The following is a 17,442-nucleotide window of genomic DNA, read 5'->3' on the forward strand; positions in this document are numbered from 1 at the left end:
ATGTCCTATTTATACTGTATTTATACTGAACAAAAATATAAATGCAACATTTAAAGTGTTGGTTTCATGAGATGAAATAAATGATCCCAGAATTTTTCCATACGCACAAAAAGCTTATTTCTCTCAAATGTTGTGCAGAAATTTGGTTACATCCCTGTTAACATTTCTCCCTTGCCAAGATAATCCACCACTTCACAGGTGTGGCCTATCAAGAAGCTGATTAAACAGCATGGTCATTACACGGGAGCACTTTGTGCTGAGGACAATTAAAGGCCACTCTAAAATGTGCAGTTGTCACAACACAATGCCACAGATGTCTCAAGTTTTGAAGGAGCGTGCAATTGGCATGCTGACTGCAGGAATATCCACCAGAGCTGTTGCCAGAGAATTTAATGTTCAGTTCTCTACCATAAGCCGCCTCCAACATCGTTTTAGAGAATTTGGCAGTACGTTAAACCGGCATCACAACCGCAGACCACGTGTAACCACGCCAACCCAGGTCCTCCACATCCGGCTTCTTCACCTACGGGGATCGTCTGAGACCAGCCACCCGGAGAGCTGATGCAACTGAGGAGTATTTATGTCTGTAATAAAGCCCCTTTGTGGGGGAAAAAAAACACATTCTGATTGCCTAAGCCTGGCTTCCCAGTGGGTGGGCCTGGCTCCCAAGTGTGTGGGCAGGCCCACCCATGGCTGCGCCCCTGCCCAGTCATGTGAAATCCATAGATTAGTGCCTAATGGATTTATTTGAATTGACTGATTTCCATATATGAATTGTAACTCATTAAAATCTTTGAAATTGTTTGTTCAGTATACATAATACTGTAAATATACATAATACAATATGTCACATTAGACCAGTTATGCTTGGCCCAGTCTTACACACCCTTAACCAAGAATGCAGCTAAGAAAAAGTGTTTTAGAATTTACAAAAATAAACTGAAGTCTAAACAAAAAAAACTATTAATGAGCAACAATAATATAACAGTAGCGAGGCTATATACAGAGGGTACCGGTACAGAATCAATGTCAATGTGCGGGGGCATCGGTTAGTCAAGGTAATATGTACATATAGGTAAAGTGACTATGCAAGGACAATAAACAGAGTAGCAGCAGCATAAAAATAGGGGGTGGGTAGGGACAATGCACATAGTCCGGGTAACCATTTGATTAGCTTTTCAGGAGTCTTATGGCTTGTGGTTAGAAGCTCTTGGGCACAGGGACTATAGTGGTCTGCTTGAAACATGTTGGTATTACAGACTCAATCAGGGACAAGTTGAAAATGTCAGTCAAGACACTTGCCAGTTGATCAGTACACACCATGGTGATCTGTCTGGCCCTGGGGCCTTGTGAATGTTGACCTGTTTAAAGGTCTTACATCGGCTACAGAATGTGATCACAGTCATCCGGAACAGCTAATGCTCTCATGCATGCTTCAGTGTTGCTTGCCTCAAAGCGAGCACAGAAGTTATTTAGCTTGTCTGGCAGGCTTTTGTCACTGGGCAGCTCGCAGCTGTGCTTCCCTTTATAGTCCGTAATAGTTTGCAAGCCCTGACACATCCGATGAGCGTCAGAACCGGTGTAGTACGATTCAATCTTAGTCCTATATTGATGCTTTGCCTGTTTGATGGTTCGTCGGAGGGCATAGCGGGATTTCTTATAAGAGTCCGGGTTAGAGTCCCACTCATTGAAAGCGGCAGCTCTACCCTTTAGCTCAGTGCGGATGTTGCCTATAATCCAAGGCTTCTGGTTGGGGTATGTATGTACGGTCACTGTGGGGAAGACGTCATCGATGCACTTATTGATGATTCTTTAAGTAGGGTTAGTTTTGACTGCCAATATACTGCCAATGTTGTTTTTACATGGAATAACAGTTTACAAGAAAGCAATTATCCACAGATAAAACATATCCACATTCATCTATTTATTGGTTTCCCAACAAGCCTCTGGAGACTGCTGGTATGAACTTTTCTGAGCATATGAAAGTCAAGATTACTTCTACCCTTCTAGATGTACAGCAGCATTAGTTCCATTTAAGCTACATCTTTGAAAGGTTGGCAGACAACTGAGGACAGGACTTGAAGTGTGACCAATACTTTGGAGCTAGAACTCCATTCCATGTTTTGAAAACAGCTCTACTCTATGAGCTAGGTGAATTACTGACTCAGTTATGCCAATGCTTCTGAAGGTTATCATGTTTGTTCCATAAAATCTGGCCTACGCCTACAAAGATTAAACACCAAGGTCGTTATAAGTGTATATTTTAAACCTCTGTGTATCATTTTACATCCTTAAAGCGAGCATCCAAATCAGGTTTGGTTAAGAATCTTGCCTACTATTTTGCACACGTCTATTGTTTTAATCTGCCTGCGAGCTTCTTTCTGTTGGCTATCAGCTGCCACCTATGGAGAACAAAAGTTACCTGAATAAATTCTGGAGCGAAATGAAGGGAACAGTTGCATCAGGGGACCAGTACCTATGCTGCTGATCTGACTAAAGCGGCACTCTGAATTCTCCCTCTCTGCCTCTTCCTAATCTAAATGTGTCACAGGTCTGGGGTAGATAGGGAGATGATGATGCTCAGTTTGAGATAGTCCACCTCACCCTCTCCTGGTCTGCACCTAATACACTATAGGTCCACACAAACACAAGAGGGCACATCTGTACATGCATGTAAGACCAACTCTTCACAAACTTTATTCATGAAATGTAAAAAACACATTAAACAGTTGATTTTGCTGATCTGCAAAGGGATGCATACCCAATGTACACACCTTATAGACTGAAGGGCTGACCAAATTGCCACACACACCAGGGTATTTCTCATTACAATATGTAAATAATTATCTGTAGTCCAGAGCTCCTGGATTTGTCCATCTTTTTCACTGGCAGAATAAGAGATCAACATTTGCATCCAACTAAACAACACACAGTAGTCTGTACTAACACTAGCATTATAACCCAGCCACAAAGCCAAGGATATTTATCTTTTCAAACTCTTAACCCAGATTGATCCAATTCTTGGATTGTGGGGTAAGAAGCAGTTGATTTGGATTCTATTTGCAGACTGATGCTTCTAACCCTTTCTCCACCCTTCTCTCCTCTATATAACCAAAGGCAGACATATCAAGATAAAAAAAGTTATTTACGTATTCAGTCAAAGAGTGAAAGAAGAATAGCATTTGCTGCGTTTGACACTCCAATTCCACTGGACAAATGTTGTACTGTTGGTCCTTTGATGGTCCAGTGCAAGCAACATCGGGGTCAGCAGCATCCATTGATGGGTGTCTGTTGATTTACAGATCCATCACCACCTCCTCCACGGTCTTTTCACCATCTTCAACATACCTCTCTTGCACTCCTAGAGTTCTAGGGGTAAAATTTAAGAAAATCTAATCAAAATGCTACTCGTCACATGCACCATAAACAACAGGTGTAGACCAACAGTGAAATGCTTAGGAGTGTTGACCAGTCATCTATGTTAAGCAGCACTCTACAGGCAGATCTGCTTACTGCAGAACACACTATTCAAACTCAAATAATTGTCATCACTTGCTGAGACTGCTTTAAAAAAAAAAGGTCGAAATGCAGCAGTTTTTATCTCAATATCAAATAATTTTTGGGTAACAACTAAGTACCTTACAGATTCTTTTTGACCATTTGAAATAAAAACAAACAAAAATAGCTTCTTAGCAAAGATCAATTTCTCAAGCAAGAATTTTGCTAGGACTGTCTGGGAGTGGTCTGAGTGGGGAGGGGAAAACGGAAAACTAGCTGTTATTGGCAGAGGGGTTTGGAACTCTTATTGGTCTATTTAAGTGATAATTCTCGGTCCCCTAAACAATTCTCAGTCCCCTAACCAATTTTGTTTTTTCACGTTATTTATAACTTATTTTGTACATAATGTTTCTACCACAGTCTCTTATGACTGAAAAGAGCTTCCAGATATCAGGACAGCGATTACTCACCCCGTACTAGAAGATTTTTTTTTAACGAGTCAAACGCGAAGGATTTACTCCAGACATCCGACAAGGCCCTCATCCCTGTCATTTGCAGGAGAAAGAGAGAAATATCTGGGATGTAGGTCTGGGTGCTTTGGAAGGATCTGACGGCGAGTGGGTAATCTGTCCTATTAGCCAACGTACAATCATTGGATAATAAAATAGAAAAACTACGAGCACGTATATCCTACCAATGGGACATTAAAAACTTTAATATCTTATGTTTCACCGAGTCGTGGCTGAACGACGACATGAACATACAACTGGCGGGTTTTACGCGCAGCTGGCGCTCCTAGTAGCCGGGGACTTTAATCCAGGGAAATTTAAATCCGTTTTACCTAATTTCTATCAGCAGGTTAAATGTGCAACCAGAGGGAAAATAACTCTGGACCACCTTTACTCCACACAGAGAGACGCGTACAAAGCTCTCCCTCGCCCTCCATTTGGCAAATCTGACCATAATTCTATCCTCCTGCTTACAAGCAAAAACTAAAGCAGAAAGCACTAGTGATGCAGTCAATAAAAAAAGTGGTCAGATGAAGCAGATGCTAAGCTACAGGACTGTTTTGCTAGCACAGACTGAAATATGTTCCAGGATAGTTTCGATGGCATTGAGAAGTACACCACATCAGTCACTGGCTTCATCAATAAGTGCATCGATGACGTCATCCCCAACGTAACTATACGTACATACCCCAACCAGAAGCCATGGATTACAGACAACATCCACAATGAGCTAAAGGGTAGAGCTGCCGCTTTCAAGGAGCGGGTCTAACCCGGAAGCTTATAAGAAATACCGCTATGCCCTCCGACAAACGGTCAAACAGGCAAAGCATCAATACAGGACTAAGATTGAATCGTAATCGGCTCCAACGCTCGTCTTATGTGGCAGGGCTTGCAAACTATTACATACTTCAAAAGGGAAGCACAGCTGCGAGCTGCCCAGTCACACGACGATACCAGACAAGCTAAATTACTTCTATGCTTGCTTCGAGGCAAGTAACACAAACATGTATGAGAGATTCAGCTGTTCCAGACGACCGTGTGATCACGCTCTCCGTAGCTGATGTGAGTAAGACCTTTAACCAGCTCAACATTCACAAGGCCTCAGGGCAAGACAGATTACCAGAACGTGTACTCCGAGCATGCGCTGACCAACTGGCAAGTGTCTTCACTGACATTTTCAACCTGTCCCTGATTGAGTCTGTAATACCAACATGTTTCAAGCAGACCACCATAGTCCCTGTGCCCAAGAACACTAAGGTAACCTGCCTAAATGACTCGTAGCACTCACATCTGTAGCCATGAAGTGCTTTGAAAGGCTGGTCACGGCTCACCATTATCCCAGAAACCCTAGACCCACTCCAATTTGCATACCACCCCAACAGATCCACAGATGATGCAGTCTCTATTGCACTCCACACTGCCCTTTCCCACCTGGACAAAAGGAACACCTAGTGGCAAGAAAAAGTATGTGAACCCTTTGGAATTACCTGGATTTCCACATAAATTGGTCATCAAATTTAATCTGATCTTCATCTAAGTCACATCAATAGACAAACTCAGTGTGCTTAAACTAATAACACACAAATTATTGTATTTTTGTTGTCTATATTGAATACATAATTTAAACATTCACAGTGTAGGTTGGAAAAAGTATGTGAACCCCTAGGCGAAGGATTCTCCAAAAGCTAATTGGAGTCAGGAGGCAGCTAATCTGGAATCCAATCAATGAGACGAGATTGGAGATGTTGGTTAGAGCTGCCCTGCCCTATAAAAAAAACTCACAAAATTTGAGTTTGCTATTCACAAGAAGCATTGCGTGATGTGAAACATGCCTCGAACAAAAGAGAAGACTTAAGATTAAGAATTGTTGACTTGCATAAACCTGGAAAGGGTTAGAAAATTATCTCTAAAAGCCTTGATGTTCATCAGTCCAAGGTAAGACAAATTGTCTATAAATTGAGAAAGTTCAGCACTGTTGCTACTCTCCCTAGGAGTGGCCGCCCTGAAAAGATGACTGCAAGAGCACAGCGCAGAACACTCAATGAGGTTAAGAAGAATCCTAGAGTGTCAGCTAAAGACTTACAGAAACATGCTAAAATCTCTGTTGACGAGTCTACGATATGTGAAACGCTAAACAAGAATGGTGTTCAATATTCTGTGGACAGATGAAACTAAAGTTGAGTTGTTTGGAAGAAACACACAACACTATGTGTGTAGAAAAAAAGGCACAGCACACCAACATCAAAACCTCATCCCAACTGTAAAGTATGGTGGAGGGAGCATCATGGTTTGGGGCTGCTTTGCTGCCTGAGTGCCTGGACAGCTTGCTATCGTCGACAGAAAAATGAATTCCCAAGTTTATCAAGACATTTTGCAGGAGACTGTTAGGCTATCTGTCCGCCAATTGACGCTCAACAGAAGTGATGCAACAGGACAACAACCCAAAACACAGAAGTAAATCAACAACAAAATGGCTTCAACAGAAGAAAATACGACTTCTGGAGTGGCCCAGGCAGAGTCCTGACCTCAACCCGATTGAGATGCTCTGGCATGACCTCAAGAGAGCAGTTCACACCAGACATCCCAAGAATATTGCTGAACTGAAACAGTCTTGTAAAGAGGAATGGTCCAAAATTCCTCCTGACCATTGTGCAGGTCTGATCCGCAACTACAGAAGACGTTTGGTTGAGGTTATTGCTGCCAAAGGAGGGTCAACCAGTTATTAAATCCAAGTGTTCACATACTTTATCCACCTTGCACTGTGAATGTTTACACGGTGTGTTCAATAAAGACATGAAAACGTATAATTGTTTGTGTGTTATTAGTTTAAGCAGACTGTTTGTCTATTGTTGTGACCTAGATGAAGATCAGATCAAATTTGATGACCAATTTATGCAGAAATCCATGTATTTCCATAGGGTTCACATACTTTTTCTTGCCACTGTATGTGAGAATGCTATTCATTGACTACAGCTCAGCGTTCAACACCAAAGCTCATCACTAAGCTAAAGACCCTGGGACTAAACACCTCCCTCTGCAACTGGATCCCTGACAGGTCGCCCCCAGGTGGTAAGGGTAGGTAACAACACATCCGCCACGCTTATCCTCAACACAAGGGCCCCTCAGGGGTGCGTGCTCAGTCCCCTCCTGTACTCCCTGTCCACTCATGACTGCTTGGCCAGGCACGACTCCAACACCATCATTAAGTTTGCTGATGACACAACAGTAGGCCTAATCACCGACAACGATGAGACTGACCGCCTCCCTATAGGATGAGACCTGGCCGTGTGGTGCCAGGATAACAACCTCTCCCTCAATGTGATTAAGACAAAGATGATGATTGTGGACAACAGGAAAAGGAGGACAGAGCATGCCCCCATTCTCATCGAAGGAGCTGTAGTGGAGCAGGTTGAGAGCTTCAAGTTCCTTGGTGTCCACATCAACAAACTATCATGGTCCAAACACACCAAGACAATCGTACAGAGGGCACGATAAAGCCTATTCCCCCTCAGGAGACTGAAAATATTTGGCATGGGTCCTCAGATCCTCAAGTTATACAGCTGCACCATCGAGAGGCATCCTGACTGGTTGCATCACTGCCTGGTATGGCGGCAGGGAGCCTTGTGGTTAGAGCATTGGACTAGTAACCGAAAGGTTGCAAGATCAAATCCAGAGTCGACAAAGGTAAAAATCTGTCGTTCTGCCCCAGATCAAGGCAGTTAACCCACTGTTCCTAGGCCGTCATTGAAAATAAGAATTTGTTCTTAACCGACTTGCCTAGTTAAATAAAGGTAAAAAAATAATTGCTCGGCCTCCGACCGCAAGGCACTACAGAGGGTAGTGCGTACGGCCCAGTACATCACTGGGGCCAAGCTTCCTGCCATCCAGGACCTCTAATACCAGGCGGTGTCAGAGGAATGTTCTAAAAATTGTCAGACTCCAGCCACCCTAGTCATAGACTTGTCTCTGCTACCGCATGGCAAGCAGTACCGGAGCGCCAAGTCTAGGCCCAAAAGACTTCTTAACAACTTCTACCCCCAAGCCATAAGATCCCTGAACAGCTAATCAAATGCCTACCCAGACTATTCGCATTGCCCCGCCCCCCCCCCCTTTACACTGTTCCTACTCTGTTTGTTATCCTTGCATAGTCACTTTAATAACTCCACCTACATGTATATATTAACTCAACTAACCGGTGCCCGAGCACATTGACTCTGGACCGGTACTCCCTGTATATAGCCTCGCTATTGTTATTTTACTGCTGCTCTCTATTCGTTACTTTTATTTATCTATTTTTTTTACTTATCACTTATTTTTCTTAACTGCATTGTTGGTTAAGGGCTTGTAAGTAAGCATTTCACCGTAAGGTCTACACCTGTTGTATTCGGCGCATGTGACAAATACAATTTGGAGAGTATATTGTTAGGCCCGAGACGAAGTCGGCAAACCGTGCTAATATATCCTCCAAACACCACCTTCAAGGGCATTATCACTTTTATACAACGGGTTACCAACATATTCAAATAATGATTGATATATTTTCATTATTTTGGGGGGGGGATTCATTTATTCATACCATTTCATCCTTCCACTAGATATAGTCCTAACACAAATCTAGGGTTTGCTCCCCAAGTCGTTAAGTCTTTGTTCGGTATCTATGGACGCGACCCAGTCGTTCTAATGCCATACTGGCTAGCAATGTTCTTATCCCTTGCTAGTTAGCCAACTACAGCAAACTAACTGTCACGTCAAACAGTGCAGCCATAATAACAGCCATGTAGCTGCATTTGCTTAAGCAGTTTTGTGACATTTATTTGGATACATTCATGAGAATGATCTAATGATGCGCGATTTCGCCTGGCATAGAAAATTTGCTCCCGTCAGGACACTGATGTTCAAGAGGAGCTAGCCTAATGCGTCGTCCGGGTTAGGGTTTGGCCGGGGTAGGCCGTCATTGTAAATAAGAATTTGTTCTTAACTGACTTGCCTAGTTAAATAAAGGTTAAACAAAAAAACAATCACTTCAAACTGAAGGTGAATAGACCGCAAACTAGCTGCATTTCATTTCACCTATTTTCTATTGACATTTCTTTGAATACGTCCATATAAATGATGGATGAGAAAAGCTGCCTGCCTGTCTCATCCTGAGCCCTAAACGTTCATTACTACAGGACAGCTGGAGATCATTTCAATATTGAAACAATGTTGCAAATGCCAGACAGACAGCAAATCTCCATTATTGAAAACCAATTGCTAGTCTAAAAGTAATGGGAGATATTGTCTAGATGCTTTCTACATTGGAGATCAAGTTTATAACTTGTCTGGCTGTGCTGATGAGACACTGGATTGCGCAGTGAGAAGGAACAGAGTAAATAGGCATTTCAACAGCATAGCTTTAGCCAGTGGTAACTTGTGGAATAGACACCGACTGGAATGCAGTTTTAACCAATCAGTGTCCAGGATTAGAACCACCCGTTGTATAATAACTAATTAACCACCTGGTGATGTCACCAGGCAGGCCAACACTCCAACTCATCAAAACAAGCGGTCTTCTTTTGGTCTTTTCAAAAAAAAGCTCTTACATCCAACCTCAGTGTGGAAATATGTGGAGTATCTTGCACCTTTAAATGGACCAGAACTATTTTATTGAAATACAGTTGTCATGATGCTAGCCCTTTCAGTGAATTGGCTAGCAGAGATGTGAATAACCCCCCTCCTGTTAGGAGGGGAGGGGGAGTTTTACAACTTAACCCCCACGGAATTAAATTCCGTATAGAGACTCTCCCTGGCCATGCAGTATGGAGAGAGTTTTACAGTAGAACAAAGGAACTTCTACAACATCACAGAATTTGAGAACTGAACAATATCCATATTTTGGTGAATGTGTAAACGGTCAGTGAAGCCAGCTACAACCCGGTCCGTTTCATGTTTGTGACCTCATGAAGGGCAAGATAGCCACATTACCTTAACTCTGTTTATACAGGTGGCTCAGTTGAGGTTTGCATCTAATTATTCTATAAAATGAATGAGTAAAGATTAAACTATTTGCGAAATGATGTAATATGATGTTAACTTTTAAAATGAGAAAATCATCTTCCCTTTAAAGTTAACTAAGTCAGGAGCCACGCCCAAGTGAATAAGCATTGGTGGAAATTATGAACCAACCCCTTTTCTACATTTCTATAAAAGCCCCCATTACCCAAAGTAACCTGAGCTCCAAATAACAGGAGGATTTGTCCTCATGTTTAAAAAGGGCTCATTCTAATTTCAACCCTACAGGCCAGGAAACGTGAGAGCTTGCCCCACACATGAAATGGTTTGAACTCTGAATTATTGATCACCTAAAGAAGAAGAGCATACTAAACTATCAGACTGCAGCTGAAAAAATGCGCAAATCTAGTACGAGAACACTGACCGACGTGGACGAATCTCCAGAGTGAGATGAACCTCTCAGACCACACAACGACACAGAAGATTCCACAAAGGACAGAACAAACCAGAGCCTCACATAACCAGCTTCATGTAAATACAATGCATTGCTTTTCCGAATGAGCGATCGTTAGTGGCATATGTATTTATGTGAGAATAGCTTCCCAGGTCTGATAAAGACCAATGTTCTTAACCTTCCTTCCCAAAACCCCTTCTCTTCTCTGAATCTATCGTGTTATAACCAAACTGTTTTTGCTTAGCCCAATAGGGGACTTTCCTATCCTTGTTAGTAACCAATGTCTACTGTTAGTTTATGCATTTCTGTGATTATTTAGTTAGTTAATAAATAAATGATTAAGCCAACTGGTGTATGGATGATTCATGGATTAGGCTGGGTTCGTGCAGATAACCAACAATTCACGATGATTGGAATGAGACTCACGTGAGGTAAAGAATAATTAATTAAAGACTAATTGATCAGATATTAAAATATCTGAAGAGTTAGTCGGAAAATTATAACTTTGTAATCTGAAGATTTTCCGTGGTGCACCGACTTCCTAGTTAATAAAATTTACAAGATTAGTTTAATCAGGTAATAATAATTACTGAGAATTGATTTAATAAAATAAGTCTTCACCTTTAATGATGCCAAAGACACGACACAGTACCAGTCAAAAGTTTGGACACACCTACAAGGGTTTTTCTTTATTTTAACTATTTTCTACATTGTAGAATAATAGTGAAGACATCAAAACTATGAAATAACACATATGGAATCATGTAGTAACCAAAAAAGTGTTAAATCAAAATATTTAACGTAGCCACCCTTTGCACAGTCTTAGCATTCTCTCAACCAGCTTCTCGGGAAATGCTTTTCCAACAGTGTTGAAGGAGTTCCCACATATAAGGAGCACTTGTTGGCTGCTTTTCCTTCACTCTGCGGTCCAACTCATCCCAAACCATCTCAATTGGGTTGAGGTCAGGTGATTGTGGAGGCCAGGTCATCTGGTGTAACACTCCATCACTCTCCTTCTTGATCAAATAGTCCTTACACAGCCTGGAGGTGTGTTTTGGGTCATTGTCCTGTTGAAAAACATATGATAGTCCCACTAAGCGCAAACCAGATGGGATGGCATATCGCTGCAGAATGCTATGCTAGCCATGCTGGTTAAGTGCGCCTTGAATTGTAAATAAATCACTGACAGTGTCACCAGCAAAGCACCCCCACACCTCCTCTTCCATGCTTCACGTGGGAACCATCTGTTCACCTACTCTGCGTCTCACAAAGACACGGCAGTTGGAACCAAAATCTCAAATTTGGACTCATCAGACCAAAGGACAGATTTCCACCGGTCCAATGTCCATTGCTTGTGTTTCTTGGCCCAAACAAGTTTCTTCTTATTGGTGTCTTTGCAGCAATTCGACCATGAAGGCCTGATTTACGCAGTCTCCTCTGAACTGTTGATTTTGAGATGTGTCGGTTACTTGAACTCGGAAGCATTTATTTGGGCTGCAGTCTGAGGTGCAGTTAACTCTAATGAACGTATCATCTGTAGCAGAGGTAACTCTGGGTCATCCTTTCCTGTGGCAGTCCTCATGAGTGCCTGTTTCATCATAGCGCTTGATGGTTTTTAATACTGCACTTGAAGAAACTTTCGAAGTTCATGAATTTTCCGGATTGACTGACCTTCATGTGTTAAAGTAATGGTAGACTGTCGTTTCTCTTTGCTTACTTGAGCAGTTCTTACCATAATATGGACTTGGTCTTTTACCAAATAGGGCTATCTTCTGTATACCACCCCTACCTTGTCACAACACAACTGATTGGCTCAGACACATTGAGGAAAGACATTCCAAAAATGTACTTTTAACAAGGCACACCTGTTAATTGAAATGCATTACAGGGGACTACCTCATGAAGCTGGTTGGACCGCAGAGTGAAGGAAAATCAGCCAAAAAGTGCTCAGCATATGTGGGAACTCCATCAAGACTGTTGGGAAAGTATTCCAGGTGAAGCTAGTTGAGAGCATGCCAAGAGTGTGCAAAGCTGTCATCAAGGCAAATGGTGGCTACTTTGAAGAATCTCAAATATAAAACATATTGATTTGTTTAACACTTTTTTGGTTACTACATGATTCCATATGGTGTTATTTCATAGTTTTGATGTCGTCACTATTATTCTACAATGCAGAAAATAGTAAAAAATTAAGAAAAACCCTTGAATGAGTAGGTGTCCAAACTTTTGACTGGTACTGTATATATATTTATAAATAATACACAGGAAAATCTAGTTTTGGACTGAGCCTGGCCTTTAACACTTTTTACATTTAAAATTGCTTTGTTTCATAGGTTGAGCATGTGGAATAGACTGGTTTAATAACAAACACATAAATCAATATAGCAGCTGTGAGTAAAGGATACGAGGTGAACTGGAAGTCTGCTCCCACAGCGGCTGACATCATTGCTTGCAGGTTCCTCTCCTCCAGGTTGCCGAAGCAGTAGCCGTTGGCCTTGTCCACAGTCCGCAGGACCTGCGTCATGCTCTCCCTGTCCTGGAGATAGAGCAGAGTGCAGGATGTCAGTGGTTAAGTGGCAAACATTTTAACGGCAAGCTTCATCCTTTAGGTTGAGACTACAGTGTTTTAACCTTAACCCACCTAAAATGGACCAGTATTTATTATGAGTTTAGACAAAGTATTGTGGTTGTGTTCACTGGTATGCACGAAGCAGAAGAAAAATATCTGAAACAGGGAGGTACTGAACTTCATGTCTTATAATAAATATGACCCAGAAACAGCAGATGCCCAAGAACCAGTGAACTTCTAAAAGTAGCAGCAAAGTCTCACCTGCACATTGAGAGGCACAAAAGAGACAAGGCCATAGTCTTGTATGACCCCTGCAAGTTTCTCATTTAGTTTGAGGAACTTCCTAAAGAAAGGGTCAGCAGCCAAGTGATCCAGCAGATATGTCAAGTCCATAACATCTGTGTAGAAGTCTAGGTTGAAGGCTATCCCAGAGACAGAGAAAGTGAAAAAATGAAACAAGTCCCGCAGCTAAAGACAAACTGTCAAATCAAACACTTGAGGGAAACTGAGGGAATATAGCCATACAAAGCCCATATTCATCGTCACCCAGGATGTTTAATCTCACCCAGTTTGCCGTACTGCTCGATGAGGTCCATCTTGGAGAGGACGTTGACGTGGGGTAGCTCCACATGCAGCATGGTGGACAGGGAGGTGCACAGCACTGAGATGAACTTAGCTGGGTCAGCGCAGTAATGAGAGTCCACAAGGTGCACTGCAGTCAGCTGAGAGTGTTTAAAGAGGGAGTGTTAGTGAGACAGTGCAGGGATTCAACTAACTGGCCCAGGTTATCCCGGTGGGGCGAGTTTGCACAGGGTGAAAGGTGATTGCATTTGTTTTGTCAAAGCCCCAAATTCTCCATCAATGTGGCGAACAATACATTTCTTAAGTTAGCCTAAATGATACTGAATGTGTCATGCATGGATTGACATACCACACTGAGTGTTTATTTTGGGGAATCGTTCATACTAGGAATCACAACATTCCAGCACCAATGGGCACAAACATCTTAGAATCCTGAAGCATCTCACCCTGAAGTTCCACTTGGCCAGCTGAGCAAAGATGTTTTTCACTGAGTTCTGGTGGGTGTACAGCTCCACCTGACCAGGACAGTCAAACAGGAAGTAACAGTCGCTATGTTCCTCTAACTTGGTTTCCAGCCAATCCAGATTGGCCTCCAGGTACTCCATGCAGTACAGGAGTCCACCATTGGGCCCCAGCTTCAAACCCTCCATCACATCATCTAGGGTGACCAGCTCTGAAATATCCACGGCACAGGGGTATGGGAGCCCTTCATTTGCAGGGTCCATGTTCACCACAACTACCTTCCGTCCCAAGTGACTCAAGAACTCCTGCATCCCCCGGCAGTATGTGGTTTTACCTGAGCCAGGAGGTCCTATGACCACCTGGCCAAAGCGTAAGGATGGAGGCTGCGAGGGCTGGGTGGCCATGATTACTTCTCCAAAGCTCTGACTTGTTAGATTCCCATCTGAGGAGAAAACAAATGGTACATACCCATCACTGACCCCTGTCCTGAGCCACTAACCACCACATATGGTCCTTGCCTCAGGTTAGCCCATTCATAGAAGCTAACTATATTTAGCGCCTATTAACTTCTGGCCAGGGGAGTTTCGTTAGGTGCCCTGACGCTCGTTCTGAACGTTAACATGCATCATTTACGGTACGGTTTTGGAAACGTAAGGTACGTACGTTATATATCAGCAATAAATAATAATAAAAAAATGAAAGGTTAAATTTGTACGCACCTTTATAGGGTTACGCTTCGAACACACTGACAGCATTATTGCATTTTGGTACACCAGAATTACACTCATTTCCAATGAAACACTGCGTTTGCGTTGCAGAGGCAGTGCGTTCGGTGTGGTGCATACGTTGGATTTATCGAACGTATGCGTGGACGGCTTGACAGAAATGGTAGAAGGTGAATGTTGAACTTTTGTTACATACATATGCAGATGATGCAGCATACTATTTTGCGCAATGACGCTGTCGGTGTGTTAAATAGTATACTATTGGGCTAGCTGAGGAACGCTCAACTCCGTTCTCTTATCGAGGCGGAGTTGAGTTTTGATAAATATTACTAGCAAACATTCACCTCGACTTAAGAGAACGGAGTTGAGCGTTCATCAGCTATTATGGGTCTAGCGCAGGGTTTCCCAAACTCGGTCCTCGGGACCCCAAGGAGTACCACAACACAACTGATTCAAATAATAAACTAATCATCAGGCGTTGTATCAGCTGTGTAGTGTTAAGGCAAAAAACAAAACCTGCAATCCCAAGGTGGCCTGAATTTAGGAAACTAGCCAGGTTAGCGCAGAAACGTGTAAAACATGGTTTACTGACTAACATCTTTCAATTAACATGCACATTTTATAGTTTGCTAGTTAGTACCAGTTGTGGAAAAGGAACACAATTGTCATACTTTAATAAAAGATACTTTAATAGAAAATGACTAAAGGAACATACTACCTGAGTAAAAAACGAAGTATTTGGTTAAATATACTTATCAAAAGTAAATGTAATTGCTAAAATATACTTAAGTATCAAAAGTAATAATTTCAAGTTCCCTTTAATAAACCAATCAGATAGCACATTGTTTTAATTTACGGATAGCCAGGGACACACTCCGACGTCATTTCCAAACGAAGCATGTATTTAGTGAGTCCGCAAGATCAGAGGCAGTAGAGATAACCAGGTATGCGCTCTTGAATTTGACAATTTCTCTGTCCTACTAAGCATTCAAAATGTAAGGAATGGGTGTCAGGGAAAATGTATCGAGTAAAAAAGTTTTTTTTTTTTTGTAATGTAAGGACGTAAAATGTGTCAAATCTAAAAAGTACAGATACCAGCCAAAACGATTTAAGTAGTACTTTAAAGTAATTTAACTTAAGTACTTTACGCCACTGGTTAGAAGAGCATTCGATGCACAATGTCATGCGAAGTGATGATGCGCTAGTTTGTCATATTGCAGCAAGCTTGCTAATTAGCAGCGTAGCAAATGTATCACAAGTAGCTAGCAAAATGCTCCCCAAAATACATGTTATAAGAACAAATAAGTGTTGTTAATATTACATTACGATACGAGTGAAATGTACTAACCAGCGCCAGTTGCCGCCGTTAAATTTGGTTATTGGAGAAGCTTCCCAAAACAACACTGCTGTGAAACAGGTAAGAATAACTTACTACTTCCGGGTCACGGTTTTTGGAATCCTTCAGAATAAAAGTTCTGTCCTGTATACTTAGTAAAGGAATAATTAGGTCCAAAATGAGCACAATTATTGATATCTTTCACTTCTTATCCTACAAAGAACTACGTATATTATGTCATAAAATGTTAAAGCCTAAATGGTCAACAATGTTTTTCGTGTGTGTACACATTAATTTCAACTTTAAAAAGTAGCTTAACTTAAGTAACTCTGAACTTACAATGGCTAGTACCAAGTCACTATATTTTTTTCTTGTGCTCTATGCTTTTTGCCTCATGACTCCTGCGTGCTTTGTTAACTTGCTTGTTTACCCAACTGTGGGACAGACTGTTTGTTCCCACACTCGAGACTCTGACTCTCTATTCTAACCACCTCTTGCCGGCTTTTTATTCATATTACCTGATAAAATGTTGCTGTACAATATGATCTTGTTGCCATCTAATGCACATTCAAATGTCATAAATCTCTCCCTGTCCTCTGCAGTGCCCTGATTGTATTACTGCTGATGATATCTGGAAATGTGCATGTACACCCTGGCCCATCTACTGTTGCTAGCCCCAATTATAACTTGTGCTCTGATATCTGCTTCACTGATTTCTGCTCTCGTAAAAGCCTGGGTTTTCTGCACATTAACACTAGAAGCTTAAAATGGATCAATTGAAAGTGTGGGTTCACAGCTCCAATCCAGATGTGTTGGTCATTACTGAGACGTGGTTAAGAAATAGTTTTTTGAACCTTTCTGGTTATAACCTTTTTCAGTAAGACAGATCTCCCAAAGCTGGTGGAGTGGCAATCTTTACCAAGGAACACCTTCAGTGCTTGGTTGTCTCGACCAAGTCTGTCCCCAAACAGTTTGATTTGCTGGTTTTAAGCATTAAACTTTCAAATAGCTCTTTGTTGACTGTTGCTGGGTGTTATCGTCCACTAACAGCACCGGCCTGTACCCTAAATTCCCTAAGCCCTCTCCTGGCCTCTTACACTAAGTCTGAATTTGTCCTGTTAGGTGACCTAAACTGAGACATGCTTTAACCACCTGACCAAGTCCTAAAGCAATGGGACTCCCTAAATCTTTCTCAGATTATCACCAATCCCACAAGGTATGACTCCAAACACCCAGAAAAGGCTACTCTCCTTGATGTTATCCTCACAAATAATCCTTATGGGTATCAGTCTGGTGTTTTCTGTAATGACCTTAGT

At 41.9% G+C, this 17,442-nt stretch overlaps 1 protein-coding gene across 2 annotated transcripts; it reads right to left on the reverse strand.

Annotated features, from left to right (window-relative positions):
* Positions 1-2,664: 2,664 nt before the first annotated feature.
* On the reverse strand, positions 2,665-16,238 carry gpn2 (GPN-loop GTPase 2). Of its 2 annotated transcripts, none has more exons than XM_014169866.2 (6): positions 16,139-16,238; positions 14,050-14,507; positions 13,587-13,743; positions 13,283-13,443; positions 12,858-12,988; positions 2,665-3,369 (listed from the first exon to the last, which is right to left on the reverse strand). In XM_014169866.2, the coding sequence occupies exons 2-6, from the start codon at positions 14,467-14,469 to the stop codon at positions 3,297-3,299; spliced, it is 942 nt and encodes a 313-aa protein (XP_014025341.1). In that variant the 5' UTR covers positions 14,470-14,507; positions 16,139-16,238; the 3' UTR covers positions 2,665-3,296. The 2 variants fall into 2 exon arrangements, with proteins under 2 accessions (XP_014025341.1, XP_014025349.1); XM_014169874.2 differs by lacking the exon at positions 16,139-16,238 and adding an exon at positions 14,785-15,124.
* Positions 16,239-17,442: the final 1,204 nt, after the last annotated feature.

This window comes from Salmo salar, chromosome ssa02 (assembly GCF_905237065.1).
Source record: "Salmo salar chromosome ssa02, Ssal_v3.1, whole genome shotgun sequence".
Lineage (NCBI taxonomy): Eukaryota > Metazoa > Chordata > Actinopteri > Salmoniformes > Salmonidae > Salmo > Salmo salar.

Excerpts from the sequence above, each read along its gene's own strand:
- gpn2 (XM_014169866.2), bottom strand. The coding sequence starts at position 14,469 with ATGGCCACCCAGCCCTCGCAGCCTCCATCCTTACGCTTTGGCCAGGTG. Across the intron at positions 13,444-13,586 it reads CGAGCAGTACGGCAAACTGG|CCTTCAACCTAGACTTCTAC; the intron begins GTGAGATTAAAC and ends TCTCTGGGATAG. Across the intron at positions 12,989-13,282 it reads TTGTGCCTCTCAATGTGCAG|GACAGGGAGAGCATGACGCA; the intron begins GTGAGACTTTGC and ends CTCTATCTCCAG.